The 16,095-nt window shown below is 40.3% G+C and overlaps 1 protein-coding gene across 2 annotated transcripts in view; it reads right to left on the bottom strand.

The window, feature by feature from the left end:
• Positions 1 to 16,095, bottom strand: part of MAP3K20 (mitogen-activated protein kinase kinase kinase 20) — a 1,049,056-nt gene that overhangs the window by 121,284 nt on the left and 911,677 nt on the right. For both annotated transcript variants that reach the window (XM_086956144.1, XM_086956145.1), the window contains exons 12-14: positions 12,805 to 12,849; positions 10,264 to 10,294; positions 10,013 to 10,152 (exon numbers count right to left, since the gene is read on the bottom strand). In XM_086956144.1, the coding sequence (XP_086812270.1) occupies positions 10,013 to 10,152; positions 10,264 to 10,294; positions 12,805 to 12,849 (216 nt within the window). The remainder of the gene's footprint in view (positions 1 to 10,012; positions 10,153 to 10,263; positions 10,295 to 12,804; positions 12,850 to 16,095) is intronic.

Raw genomic sequence — 16,095 nt, 5'->3', positions numbered from 1 at the left:
TGCAGCTAATCGGATTCTTCAATAAATCCAAACGTTTATGAGGCATCTAACATATTTAATTAGCAGAAGATGTGTATGGCGACCATACAGCTCCTCGGCATTAGTATAGCATGTTACAATTAGCATGATACACACTGTGCCTAATATATTAGTTATGTTGATTGGCTGAATGGACATGGTGGAATTCTGGAATAAAATATTTGGAGAAATCTGAAAACTTTTCAGAAGCATTTTCAGGCCCTTTCTAAGAGGTATTTCATTTGGATTTGTGTTAGAATATGCAAAAAGCTGATGATTATGAGTAAACGGGTCTCAAGGTTCAATAAAAATTGTGATGAGCAACAGCTCTCCTATTGTTGAATAATAGAAAGGCAAAGTGTGGTAATTGGTCTTATTGGCCGAAATTATTTGTTTCTTTACAATGCCTGCTACCCAACTGTGAGTGACCTTGGAGGAGGATGCAGCAATCCATTGATGAACAATGGAATTAAGAATTGTAGGAAAACCTCTCATAAGAACAAGTGATATTAATTTTTGTCAACATTCAAGTCATGTTGGAAAGATTGCAAAACACTCTCCTCCTCCTTTGATATTATGGTCTAGCTGGCTTGTCTTAATACTTGGAGAAAGACATAGGAGCAATACAGAAGCATAGATCATCTTTTCCGTCCTCGTCGTATTAATGTGTCTTCTTTAAGCCCAAAAGGTTTCGATGTATCCACTGGGTTTTAAACCATCTTAATCTCTCTTCTTTTGAAAAATGAGCGGCCCTAGAGATTAACCACATAGTTAGAAAATTTAAGAAAGAAGATACAATTGATCCTATGTCCACGACCCCTTTAAACAACCCATCACATTTATACTGCCTCCAAGCCTAATCTCTATTGAAAACATTATCTCTGTATAGAAATAAGCAAAGTCCAGTGGGGCAGATCCCACCATTTGTGTACTTGTGTGCCATAACTAAGCATCTCAAATTAAGTGTCACAAATATGATGTTTTATTTTGAGTAAAAGCTAGTGTAAATGTGTAAAGGTGCACAAATCAACCTTTCTAACCCTGCAACTTTCCTAATATTTCAAACATTCTAAAAGGTGACATATTTGGACAGCTCCAAAACAAATGAGGGTGGCCTGCGTCTTGCAACTCATATAAGAGTGCAGAACGCCCGTAGTTCACGCATTAATTCACTTTGGAGTAGATTTGGTCCACTACCCAGACATGAGATGCTGGCACTGAACTTTACTGGCTTAAACACACTTAGGGCCTGATTAAGAGTTTGACAGTGCGGCGGCAGAAACACCTCGCTGCCACACTGCTAAACCTGCATGAGAACTGCCTGCCGTATAATGATGTTTCTAGTCATTGGAGTGCATTTCCCTTGCCATTTACACAGTGGTGCCTATAAAATAGGCACTGCAATTGGAATGTCAAAGGAAGTTTCAGCATGGCATGGACTATGAAGTCCATGCTGTGCTGGAACTGGGAATGCATGGACACAGGTGGGCACATGTTGTGCCCCCCTGGGTGCCTCCACACGGAGTTAGGCACAAGGGGGCCCTGTAGGAAAGATCTCCATGAAATCAGTAGTGGTGAGAAAAGTCGTAATATGCTTTTTGGGACCCCAGAATTCCCGCCAAGCATTTTGATGCCTCCTGACCCCCGCACCACTGCCAAATAAAAGCGTTTCGCTGGTGTTGTTGGCGGCCCCAGTGTGGCACGACCAGCAAGGTCATAATGTGGTGGTCGGAAGGACCGCCAGACTCGTCATTTGGCCTTTAGTGATAATATCATCATTCCCTCCAGAACTCATTCCTTCTGAGGATCTGCCTGTAGACTAGACATCAAGCAATGGCTGTTGTCAATGAGTATTCGAGTCACTCAGTACTGGACATACTTGTGATAGTCGATAAATGTTAAACACTTTTTAGAAACATTCTCTTTCAAAAATTGGTAGTCCCATCCACCTTTTCTTTCATGCTAGCTCGGAGGAAATGAGCTGCAACTAGACATAAAATGGGGGTAACTTTGCCACTTCATGATCCATGGGATTACCAGAACAGGAAGTCATCACCTCTGTTTAACTGAGTTCTGTTTAAAACTGGAGAGTGCACCAAAGCAATGCAGCTCTTCATTCAATATGGGAATCTTTCTAATGTAGGGGTTGATATTAAGAGGTCATTTAAATAACGTTTTGTCTTGCATTTATGGAGAACATCAGAAAATATTTGAATGTCAACTGCATTTTTCAACCTCTGTGCCTATGGCTTGATATATAGAGTGAATCTCAGGCACAATACCAGACGCACCTCTTAGTTACCACAACCATTTTGACTTGCTGCGCAGAGCTCTGCATCGCCAGCAGTCATGGTGGAGGGTTTAAAGAGAGAGCCAGAGTAGCTCATATGAATTTGTCTGGGATATGCAGATAATGTCTCAAAGCCCTCATAGTTGACTGTGTAAAAGCGGCAATATTTATGCCTGATAGCAGATCAGAGATATTGCTACCAATCTACTTACCAGAGATAACGCCCTATTGATCATTGTGAATAACTCAGGAACCAATCTTGTCCAGCCTATTCACTTATTATTTTAACAAATATTTTCACCTGGTTGTGACCTGCAACTTTTTCATTCTCCGTATGCGTATCAATAGCTGAGACAAGCCTTCATAACCAGTTCTCCTCTAACGGATAAAAAAAAGACAGTGCTGTATTGTCGCAGACATCATGGCAAACATGGGACATGTCATGGAGCTCTCTTGAGTATCTGCCACACTTGCCATGGCTTATTCCTGTCATAGCATGGCACTGGTAACTAAGTCTAATCCAACATGTAACCTCCGGTGATAGCCCGTATAACAGAGTAACTCTTCGGAAGCAGCTTGTTATTTCAGCAATATAAAAAAAAAACAAGCTAATGATCAACTAGAACCAATCACTCTCGATCTTTTGGATGTTCACTTGGTGACTGCTTTCTGACTTTACCGATGGTATCTGATGTGGGTGGATTGTTAAAACTTCACACCTCTCATGGGTATCTTTACAAATGTATTGTGTCAAGACTAGAGGCGAATAAAAAGGAGTTTCATGGCCCTCCATATAATTGAATATTATTATCCTCCCTAGTTTGTTATAATGTACATACAGTTCGTTTTACCTTAATATCTCCAAATTCTTTATAATAGCGCATGCAGGATTAAAAAAATCTCCACTTTACACTTCATCCGAATGTTACGAGAGTTGTGAAGTCTTTAAGGATCTACCCACATGAGTTTGGATTTATTTGAAACTATTTCCTATGACTGGTAGGTGTTTTTCCGTATCTACTTGTTCTAGAAGGGGAATGTAATGTTGGTTAAATAGATTATAAGTACGTTACAACAGGTGGTGCTTTGTATAAATTAAGAATTTAGAAATTATGTAGGAGTGTTGGGGTGAATGGCAGTGTGCCTTTTTAATTATATCACTAAGGGTTCTTTTCCTGTTTGAAATTAGCAATAATCTATGCATATTCTCATGTTTGTTTATCTCAATTAACTTGTAAATACAAATCATGTATGAGCCAATTAACAGTATAAATGAAAGAATATCGGGAGATTCAATAGAAATTTATGAATTTTAAACAGATGTGTGCTATTGGTATAACGAGTTCATCTGTTTTGTTAAAAAAATAATTTAATATATGCTGGTTTTTAATAAGTTTCAACATGTTTTCATGACAGATTTGAAATTGTGGGAGACATCTATTCTTGTGCCTGAAGAAGGTGGTTGCATCATATTAACCCACCGAAACGAGTCAACGCTGAGTCAGTTAAACAATAAATCAACTCAGCCTTCGTTGCACATAGAAACCTTACCATCAGAGGGGTTTAACCCAGGATTGCGTGGTTCGATTTGCGCACAATAAAGCCAAATTAATTAATGTCTATGATTTTTTTCTCCCTTTCTCTATATGGAATTTTTTTGAGGTAGCGTTTTTAACATTTCTAATATTGGTGTGGACAGTTTTTGTAAATTGTGATATTTTCCATGTAATTTTTTACCATTATGAATGTGATCATTGTACTTTTGACACAATGTTTTTAACAATTTCTATTGAGGAATAAAATCACATATTTAAATTTTGATTCCATGAGAAAGCCCTGGTGATATTGGTTTGAATTTGGAATGAATGATGTATGAATTATGACCAGATCTTTCTGATACAGTCCCAAAGGGAATTTCAATTTGAATGACAGTCTATTTGGTGCCCTGTTCCTTTGGTGGTGTCTAGGTGGCCCCTTGTCTCTTTCTTAACAATTGCCCTGAAGAAGTCCAATGTCTTAGACGAAACGCGTTGGCTGTTTTCCACTGTATATACTTTCCACATCTGATCCAATCTGAATAAAGAGAAGATCTTAAATGCATCCTTGGAAATTGAATTGTACTTCCTGGTTATTTAAATGTGCAGTTATCGTGTGGTGCACCAGATGAACTTTGTTTAAGACTTCACAATGACTTTGCCTTCGTAACTTCCCTTCCTAACATTATAAACAGTGGTTTTGTCACTGAAGTGCCTTACGTTCCCATCCACAGCAATGTATGTAATAGCTCTGGACGTTCTCCGTTGACATTCTAGTGTCAGAATGCCTGGCTCTGCTTCTGGGGCGATGGATTCAAGCTGACAAATGGGGTTTCAGATTTTTTTGAACATGCTTACTAGGCCAAATGGGGTCCTAGAGAAACGCTGCTAACGTGTTATGTCATTGTTTTACATAGGATCTAAATGAGACCATCAGCACAAGAAATAGTGTTTCTCTTTTCATTACAATGATAAGGGAGGTCCAGGACACCAGGGAATGTTGAATCCAAGACCCATATCCTTGACTCTCCTTGGTGCCTTATGAGATGATGATAAAAGATTTGTAGCATGCGCACCTACATTGGACCAGAGTGTCCCTGCTGCTCGAGACTTTTAACTGGATGGGACTGGGACTAGAGAATGAGAAGGATCACATGAAGATTCTGCTACATATTCAATCAATTGTCAGTTGGTCACCATAGTGACACAAATCCTTTTAGGATAACAAGCAGTGTCCTCTCTTCAGGTATTCAAGCCCAATAGAAAACTTAATAACATAACATTTACAAAGGAAACAACATGTACGTTTTGCAATATCTACATTCCATGAATTAATATTTGTCAGTGGACATTGGAATACAGAACAATAATATATAATTCAGACATGATGGAAGAACACTAGCAGTAATTGCGAAAATGCACTTATTTGTCCTACACAATGGTCTATTATTTTTAAGTGATAATTTTAATAAAAATAATTGTGTAATTTTCAATAATGCTTAACTGTTCACACACATTTGATGCCTGCTTCCTATATAGTAACTCTGGTCCTTGGTATCAAGTCTATATTAACAACGTGAGTTGCTCATGACAAGTCGTAGTGGAGGGAACGACGTGCTGTCAACACTTTTGTTGAATATTTCAATGATCACTTCAATGTAGTTAAAAACTTTTAGTCTTTCTTATTTAATAATTCCCGTGTAAATAGCCTAAGTTTTATGCAACTAACAGTCTGTTTCATGATATTAGGTAACTTATTGAGTCCATACAATCTATAGTTGTTATACACCAAGTTTGTTCTGAACCCCACTGCATTTCGAGCCCCAGGCAGCTCCTGACAGGATATTCCTATAAAAGTTCATTGGATTTTTGATGTCTGTTGGTTATCCATTCTGCACAATGCTTCTCTCTCAGTTGCAGAAATTACTTTACAAAAGGCCAACAGAACGTGTGGCACAATTCATCAAAATGCAGGAGAAAAATCTAATCAAACGTTTGCTACTTTTGGATACTCCTACTTTTCTAGCACATTTCTGAAATTTTGAGGATTTACAAATATTCCCAATAATATTCTTGGAAAATCACGACATACGAATTTTCTAAGAGTACTCGCAGTCACAAGCAGTAGATTTATGCATGCAGACTTGTGAATTAGCATTGTAATTGTGTTCTCACAACTGCGTTTGTGTGTCCTCCTTTATATAAACCTAAGAACACAAGTAGACTTGTCCATTTGGCCTTCGTAGGTGGTTTCAAATTGAACCAAGCCAGGTGGACCACCACCCAGCCTCACTGCCTCCCAAGTTTAACCCACCTTACTATATCATTTCAATACATGTTGGTGGGAGGTTTCTTTCAAGTGTTGAGGTGTACTGTGCAGAAATGGTGGTTCAGGCAAGGAAACAGTTGACTAAAGAATGGCAATGCTGTGCACTTTTCACTAGGCATGGTCGTACACCTGGTTACTGACTTAACTTTTTTAACCCCTACCAACTTCTCAGACACGTGGAAATTTACTTCGAAACGTCTTGGCTGCGCATTCCCCTAAGCTAAAATGATCTAGGGCAGGCCTGCCCAAGTACATGGCACAACCCTTTTCGATCTACCTCTTTCAGCCACTATCAGAGGAAATCGTCTTCAGAAAGTTTAAAAAATGTTCTTAGACTTATCTGTTCATCCCCTATTTCAGCCAGGATCAGCTGACATCAGCCAACTTCCTGCCTGACTCGTCACACAAACTATTCTACAACACCCAGTCAGACACCTAAGATTAACTTTTGTTCACTCTTACTTTCACTGCTAAGTCTTTTCCATCCATCATCTTAGACATCATTATTCTTATCCATTTATGTGCTTTCTGCTTCCCAACACTCTGAGATGTCAACTAGAGGTTTGAGTTCTTTACAGAAACTCTAAAATAAACACACAAATATAGACTATCCATACATAGGACTTTAAATGCAGGTCTAACTCTCCGGCATAATTCTGGAGGCACTAAATACTACTTTCCACATGTGGCTAATAATATTTTTAGACACTAAAAACACAAAGTGACATATGATATATATATTTTCAGCAAACATTTATTAAAATAGCTTCATACTAAATTAACTAGCCGAACACAAACGCCAAATTCGAAGCAGAGAATAAAAACTGTCTATAAAGCCTCTATAAAATAGAAAGGAACACGTCATAACGTTAGGGTGCTAATACATCGTCCTATCTTTTAACATTTTTGTGGTGTCAAAGATATAGTAAAACAGAAGCACAATGTTTAATTAAAGGAGTGCATCCTACTTTTGAATTAAGATACTTTTATGTGCAGAATAACGCCTGGGTGTTATTTAGTTAGGTATATGAAATAATGACATGTTTAAATGTTACAACCGACACAGTCCCTAGCAATATCCGAATTAATATTGCTTATTTCATCCGCACGTCAGGCGGCGGCAGCTGACAGCGGGCCTCGCACGGAGTTGCTGTAAGTCTGAGCACAGCGCCTGCTTTACATATCGAGTCCGTCCAAATGAGCGCAGAGAGTCTGCAGGGGAGAGTGTAGTGGGGGAGAGGCAGGCGCAGCATGGGGCTGGCAGCCTCTGCTAATGTTCTCTGCTGCCTCAGCTTTCATCTTTTAAAAGCTGCTGCATGTCTTCCCTATTCAGAGATCTGAAGTGTAACAACTGCTGGCTGTTCCGCCGACAGTAAGAGATGCCATTATTTTATTTCTGTGCAGACAGGTTTTTTGTCCTTTCCTGGAAATAGAAGCCAGGATGATCACATGCGCGGATGAAGAGTGAACAGGATGCTCTGGGCTCTGGGCCCGGTGTCCAGCACCGAGGAACAGCAGGGCAGCTTGGCATCACATCACTCAGTGCAGTATTTATTGTGCTGGGCGGAACGGGTGGAGGTGAAGGATCGAGGGTCAGGACCACTGAAGAGCCAACTATCAATAGTGCAGCAGGTGCAGCTGCACCGGAGCCCAGGGGTGGAGGGACCAAACATACACCACTTATGGCTGTATTCCAGTACCTAACAGGGATTTGGAAGGGCATTTTGCTTACTGTCATTAGGCCCCTGTGCATAGTTGCTATGCCACAAATAGGGCTGCTGCTCACAGGCGTTGAATGTACATAAGCTTGGCTTCACTCAAGAGGCGGACATGCCTTGGTTCAGGATATCCCTTCATAGGATTGCCCCGGCCCTGTTAAAACTTATACTCAGAGGCGCTTCATTAAATAATGTAACAGCTGTTTTCTTAATCAGAAACATAAGACTGGCAAAGCAGCAGAACCAGAGACACCACCATCTTGGACAATTGCATCCGGGTGACCCAGGGCCCTGGGAACAGGCGAAGAGCATGCCCCCACTTCGATACATTCGTTTAACACAGAGGTCTTCAAACTTTCGGATGCCGAGACCCCCCTGTCGACATTTTCAGGTGTATGGACCCCCTCATGACAAACATTTCCAAACCTGTAGGCAGAATCTGCACATGTATCAAACTCCAGCTCTTGTCCAGGCAGTTTTGGTCCCAGAGCAGGAGCGGGCAAAAAGCCTGGATTCATGGCTCTGCCAGTGCCGCAGGTTAACAAACGGTTTCCTAAGCCTACATACTCAGGGGCAGATTTTTCAAGCCCCCTGCGCCACCACTACGTCACTTTTTGTGACATATTGGTGGTGCAGGGGGCCCCTCCATATTTACAAAGAGATGAAAAGCCATCCTGCAAGCCTTTTCCTCTCCTTGTAAATATTGCCCCTTCACATGCAGCACTGTGCGTGGAAGGGGAGTTCCATGGGTGTTGCTGTGGGTGTTTCCACGCAACACCCATTGAACAAGACATATCTCCATATTTACGAGAAATCGTAAAATCTGGAGATGCGTGTGAATGCTACGCCACACTAGAGGTGGTGTAGAGAGGCGCAACGAGGAGAAATGTTTTCATTTCTCCTAATTTTTTCCTCTTGCAATGCGTGCTGCATTCTACAGCACGCATTGAAAGAGAAATATGCCTGTAGTGATTGTTTTTGTGCAGTAAGGTACTCCTTCTTGCACAAAAACAATCTCCCCACGGCGCAGGCATCTTTGCACCACGGTGCAAGGGTGCCTTGCCCGGCGCATGGCTGAAGATTGTTTGCCAGCGCAGGGAAAGGACAGTGATGCGACATATTTTTGTTAATATGTCGCATCTCTGTGCTTTCCAAACTAACAGAGCACAGCACAGCAAAATGACTTGCTGCACCATGCTGCGTTACTTGTTGTAAATCTGCCCTAAAGTGTTTTAACATTTTTACAACTCCAACACATCCATAGGACCAAATTCTCACGAGTGCCGAGACTGAATGGGACTTGTATATAATGTTTTTATAAGATAAATTATTCTTATAATAGAAATTGGCAAAAGTGAAAAACATTTTGGGGCAGATTTAAAAGCACCTTGCGCCACTTTTGCGTCACTTTTAACATGGGAAAAGTGACCCAAAAGTGGCGCAAGTGGCTTGTAAATCCGCCCCTTGGTGTACAGAAAAAAACCTTTTAAGATGTATGAATGTCTTTTCTGTTCTTGGTTAATTTTATTTGTTGTTGACCTGTGATATTCTTAACTTCCTGGAGTTTTATTCACAGCTACCGCTTGATAAAACTGTTTAAAGGTAAGGAATAGGCAGAGTGGGGACCCAGGGGGTACTGGAACCAGAAAAAACCCAAAGCCAGTTTACAAAGGCATGTAAATATGCAAATAGTCTTTAACGACCTGTCAAAAACTCGGGTGTGCCAGAGATAAGACTCCGGACACTGCCCAGCCCGGGCTGAGACACAGACGAGGAGGAGGGGGGCTGAAGCCCTTGTAGTTTTCTATGGGCCTGGGCAGAAGTTTGACTGTGAATGTGCGACCCCCTTTGTAACACTCCACGCCCCCCCTTGGGGTCGCGCCCCACAGTTTGAGGACCCCTGGTTTAACACAATGTTCTTTGTTGTCAACAGTTTACAGTGACCATTTAGAGCATTGTATCATGATACGTTTCACACCCCAACCAGACATAATTAAATATAGGGACATTCCGGAACCCATACTGTCGTTGATTGTTAATATGGAAAGACTGGGTAAGAAGACAAGCTTCTTCTTTTCAATGGGAGGCATCTTTAAGTAACTGCATGTGCAATTAACTATACCTTCAAGTGGATGATGTGTCCTTTGGAAACAATGCCCATGTCCTTCAGGTCAATCTCTTCCAGAAGCAATAGCCTCTTGCCCGTGATGTGGTGTGCTTTGAACAAGCTGGCGTACACGCTCTGCTCGGACGTGGCATCATCTTAGCACACAACAGGAAACATTATGGGTTCATTAGTCACAGCAACATTTCCCTCCTTCCCTCAACCAGAGCCATCACCATATAATATGCAATATGTGCTGAGGTGCTTACCTGTTTTAAGAAGTTGCTGTACCCAGAAGTACTGTGAAAAGATACAGGGACTATAATGTGAATGTTAGAAATAACAGCAATCCATCGTCATTAAAAGTGAACAATTGTAGATTAAATCTTACATTCAATTAACATAATAGTTTGAATTCATAATTCATCACAGATGCAATCTGTCAAACCCATCTAACTAAAAAGCCGGTTTCTAACGAAAATAAGAGCTTGCCTATTGTTTATAGAGTTCAAATTTTGAAATGTGCATAGTTTTGAGTCTAGATTCTATGTTTTACTGAAAGATCTTGGTGAATGAAAAGAGGCGATTACAAACATCAAATTAAATGAATATCTTTTAGGTTGAGCAGTTGTGATTGGCCTGGTGTTCTGTTATTGATCGGGAGAGTGCTTGCACCATTACTCAGAAAACACGCTCTATTAAAACGCTATGGGCTTGACTCACAAACGCTCAGTAGAATGTAATATTACATGTGGAAAGGTTTTCCCAAAGGGGCGAGTCGTGGGCATTAAAGGCTAGGGCTGTCTGCAAGGAGGTGCACACCCACATATCTGCAGGTTTGAGGGTATTCACAAACATTTTGCAGTACCAGTACAACTCTGGACACAAATGCAGTTTTACTCCAGTGAGAGTAAATAAGAAATTTGCGTCTAGGTTCGTAATAAGGAAGAAATATCCCAAAATTGTTTGAGAAGTAGAGAAAAGGTATACATGTGTAAATGTTGGTGTAATATTACATGTGAGCAAATCAATTTACATGTAAATTCATGCTTTTTGAATACAAAACATAACGGTACGCTTGTAAAATGACGCAGTTTGCATGTACATTCAAGTAAAGTGTACGAAGGAATTCCAGAATTACTCCTGGGAAACTGTGACTGTAGACGTGTCTGAGAAGTATTTCTGGACTCTTCTGTGAGGTCCAAAAACGTTACAGAATTTTTCATTTTGTAAACCAAGTCTATGGAAGTACATTCTAAAATATGTTTTAATGCTAGGCCACATAGCTTTTTTATTGAAGTCAAACAAAAGTTCCCTTCAGTAACCAGACCAAGTTCCAATCTGATTAGCTACATTTTGCAGACAAAACTTTTTTTAACCAAAGGCACTAAAATGTGAGTACAGTTTCTTATTAATAGACTCTTTACAAATCTGATATACATGGGAAGGATTACTTTACAGCCACCAGTGAGCAGTGGCAGAACCTATAAGGGTCATTCTGCCATTCTGTATTAGAACATTGGAATGTTGAGAGTTCCAATGAAAGAAACGGAAAAACTCCAGGATTATAATGGCTGGTATAAGCCCGGAGCTCCAACATTCCAATGTTTGTCTTCATCTTTCTCCCTTTTTAATTTATAGCATTATACCCTTAGTGGGTGGAATGTTCTAATAGCCTTATAGCCCTTCTTCCTCGGGTTTTACCGGTTGTTAAAGGCCCTCTCACACATTATATGCCCTTGCCGTAGGCTCTCATGGCCTTTAACACCCAGTATAGCTCTAGGCAGCGGGGTGTAAGGCTACAGTAAAAGAGAAAAAAAAACCTCAGAGGCCTGTAGAGCAGAGCACCATGTTTTATTTATAGGAATCCTCATAGAGACCTGTCTTCAGCTTTTTTCCAATGTTTGTTATTTTAATTACAGGTTAGAGCTCCACAGCACCTCGCATTCTGTTACTCAGTGTTCTTTTAAATCCACTTTATAAAAGGACACAGTATTTTTTTTATTGGCTAACCATGCAAGCATATGAAAACATCGTAATTTTTTTTTTTACATGTTATAACATTTTTCTGAAATGTATGTGGGCCCAACCATCAGGTTTGAAGGGGAACGTATGCATGTCGGTTTAATTCAATTTCTTTATGACAGTGTCACAAGCCTTTTCTGGTTGGATATATATATATATATATTTTTTTTAATATTGTATGCTCATTTTGTTTTTAATACCAAAAGGGACCAAAACTCCTAAGCACTGAGTGTGGTGCTGCTGTCTACTCTGTCCTTTTGGGCTATACTGCTATTTAAATTGAAATTCCCTGCAGGGACATGGTATTCTTCGAAAGCTTCTGCAGGCCCGAGTTGGCTGCATCTTCGTCTGATGTGGAAATTTGACATTTTGCAACGATCAATTAAAAATTTAAGAAAACGGACTGCACAAGAAAAACGGAAAAAGAAGAAGAGAGCAGAGCTTAAGATAAACAATTCTCGAATTAATTGCATCTTTATTAACGTGCGATTTAAAATTTGATTAACAAACACATTTTTCATTTTATTCTTAATTACTAAGTGGCAAGCAAAATGTCTGATAAATTTATTTTCATACTCCATTTTGATCTCAAAAGGACAATAAGGAAGAGAGCATAAATAGATCAGCAAACCATTCACCACAAACATATTTACACCAACACACTGAACATGCTAGCAATGCAACACTGGCGGGCCAGTCTCTCTAGGGCAGGGCCATTTTTCGTTTCCATTTCAATCAAATGCAAAGTGTTATCTGTGCAGATTATCTTGAAAGGGGGTGTTTACCACGTCTTCTTCTGTCCAGGCACAAATATCAAAGGAAGGCAGCAGCTGTGTAAGAAATGTAAATTGATAAGTAAATGAACAACATGTTCTCTCTAGTCCTAACCCTTCATTTGCATTTTCCTTTAAACAACCCACACCAGAATTTCGTCGCGTGAAATAAGAATGACTTTGGCCATCTAGCATGGCACCACACACCATAACATATATTTCTTTGACTATGCACCATGGATAGACATCTAGCAGAAGTGCATAAATAACTGGTCAACAAACTTTGCCTATCCATACATGTTTTTTAAATGCACCTACTCATTAAAATCATAAACAGTTTTGCCTATTAACGATTTAAAACAAACAACATACTTATAGAAAAGCATCAGTGATTGTTTTCAAAACATTTATGATTGTTTTCAAAACATCCATGGTTGTTTTGAAAACATATTGATTCTAGAAAAAACCCTTGAGTGACCACTTTAGTATAAAAGATTCTCACCCCCCCCCCCTACAAATTAGAGGAGAATTCCTTCCAAGCTGAGAAGGGGGTCCTGCATACTGAATCTTCGACAGGCAGCGGTTTGACATCCCTTGAGAGTTGTCATACTCGACACACAGATGGGGTCCTTCATTGCCAGCCATCAGGTGAGGTTTCTTGGCTACAGATACACATATCCATACACACATACACCTACACATGCAGGTTAAGCTAGGTACATTTTAGGCAAATGACTTAGGGCGCACATTTTTAGGAATATGCAAGTGCTACTGTTTTTATCTGAACTGCTTCTGTTCATCTTATTAGCACTGTGATAAAAATGTATCTATTATTTACTATATTGGTACTAGATATCTCTTCCGTATGCTTAGGTTTCCTAATTGTCGGAGCACATATGTTTTACACAAGCCTGTCGCTGGACCAATAAATTCTTATTGAAACATCCTAATCGCCATCCTGTGTATTTTCTGAGAGAAAGCAAGCATGAGTGTCTGAGCGAAATGTACTGTACTGTTTTCCACAATCCCTGAGGAATCAGGGTTGTCATGTTCAGTGGTTGCCAGAAACTACATACCCCACTGTAGAATACAGGGAGGTGGTAGTGGCCCTGAAGAGCTAGCTGGTCTAATGGCTGACATAGCCTGTGGGGGTGTCCGGAAGAGGTTGAGACACCAAGCCCTCAGTTTAGGTCATCCAAAATGCGCAGGTCCTGGAGGACTCCTAGTAACTATTACCGCTGAAGTGGAGTAGAAGCACTTTCTGTGAGTAGCAAATTACTGGTTAATCCAGTAGTTATTGGTTACTAGAATTAATCTTGTTATCTCAACAAAACCATTCCATGCATTTTTTCTGTCAGTTTCTTTGTGGTAGATTAAACTAGTTGGTGTGATTATTAGTGGGGGCTATCTGAATTCATGCAAATGGCTGGCGGAATGAATAGATGGGCTTGAGAAGACTAGGTATTGTTAGGGTGCTGGGTTGTGGTTTCACTTCGGGAAAGGCTGTAATCTATGAAATGAAATGTGGGCTATTTGCAGGAATACAATATTAAAGATTAAAGCAGACAAACATGCTCAGAGAGAGGTTCATGTAGAAGATGGAATGTACGGAATGGATGATTTGAAGTAATGGAAAGAGGGAGCAATCAAAGGTTTTCACTCAAGGTCAATTTTTCATGCTGGTTTTAGGATTACAGTTGGAGAAGTCTTTAAAATCGCATGCAATCCGAGGATGCAAAACTATAGAAAGATTACATTCTTTGCATGCAAGATAGTGCTACAATAAGTACTTTTGGTAGGCAATAGATAATTGAACAAGCTGGCATACAATGAAAGGTAGTTAACTATACAACTAATCTAAAATAGGCAGCATTTGCCTACAGGGTGGCCACAGTACTTTTTAAATCAAAAACACAACAGGCCATCAGATTAGGACCACAAATTGACAGCTAGCATTGACACAAATAAAAGACTATAATAGCAGGCCCCCTCCCCAAACACAGGACAACATTTATGTTATTTCAAACCTTCCCAGAAAAATGTGACAATACAAGACCTTTCCGCATGTAAATGCTGGGACACAAAGCAATTTTATATGAGCTGTTGGTGCTCCTGGCCACATGAGTACTCTCAATTTAGGCTTACCTGCTGCATCAACATTTTTTGCAGAAAACTGCATCCCCACAAGCAAATGATGGGTAAGAGAGCAACAGAGATGAGAGGTATGGTGTAACCTACTAGCGGAGTGGGGTTCATTTAATCTCTGGCTAAAGTATTAATGGAATGGAAGCTAGAGGGCAGCAAAACCGCTGGCTCCCAGAAAACAAATGCTATGAAGAAGGACGCCTTAGGCATAGCTGAAACTTGAATTGAATTCTACTTCACTAAATCAACACCCAAATTAAAACATGGCAGTAATGCTACAGAGAAGATCTAGGTTTCTCTGTGGGTTGCTTTACATGAAAACTACTTTCCCTACTTAAAGTTCTCATAACCCAAGGGCTATGGGCAAGTAGCTACAGGACTGGTCGGTCCCTCATGAACCGAAAAATAAACATGTGCAAGGTGAACTCAAACCATAGGCCCCAGGCCTTTGCAACTAACGTCACCACAACACAAAATACATTAAGATGGCCCTTCCCAACCCAGGCATCTCAGCAAAATCTAGTTGAGTGCTAGACTCTTTGTATTGTGGCATTCTTAGCTTTTAAGGCAGGCCAGGATATACCACTGTTTAATACTCCAGCTGGGCCAGAATAAGAGGCCCCACAACTGAGGCTCACAGTCACTACTCTCTGAAAATGAAAGCCATGATTTTCATTACAGTACAAAGCAGAAGAAAGCACATTAACAAGCCAGCCTATTGGACCAGGTGGAACAGATTCAAAATTCTGTAGCATTTGGATATCAACGCAAGACAAAAACTTGAATATATAGTTCTGAGGCCGTTCCCTAAGTGATTGCACATAGATATTAAAGAGGATAGGAGAAAATGCTGACCGTTGTGGAACACCTTTGGTTACGGGCAGCTCAGATGATCTGAAAGAGGGTAAAGACCAACTAAAGATGACCAGACAGAAAGTACCGTAACCAGTTGAGAGTCACTCCCGACAATCCTATCGCTGTTAAATGGTCTACTAAGATGGATGGTTGCTCATGTCAAAAGTAGCAGATGAGTAAAGGTGCACCAAACAAGCACGGAGGCCTTTGTTGAGAGTGATTCAGTAGATTTTTCTTCTAGTCACTCGGATCAGTATTACATTTTTCAATTAGTGGCAACAACTCTTTTTTTGCAAGACTGGT

This window comes from Lissotriton vulgaris, chromosome 2_1 (genome assembly GCF_964263255.1).
Source record: "Lissotriton vulgaris chromosome 2_1, aLisVul1.2, whole genome shotgun sequence".
NCBI classification, from domain to species: domain Eukaryota; kingdom Metazoa; phylum Chordata; class Amphibia; order Caudata; family Salamandridae; genus Lissotriton; species Lissotriton vulgaris.
This window is presented reverse-complemented; position numbering and strand designations above follow the sequence as displayed.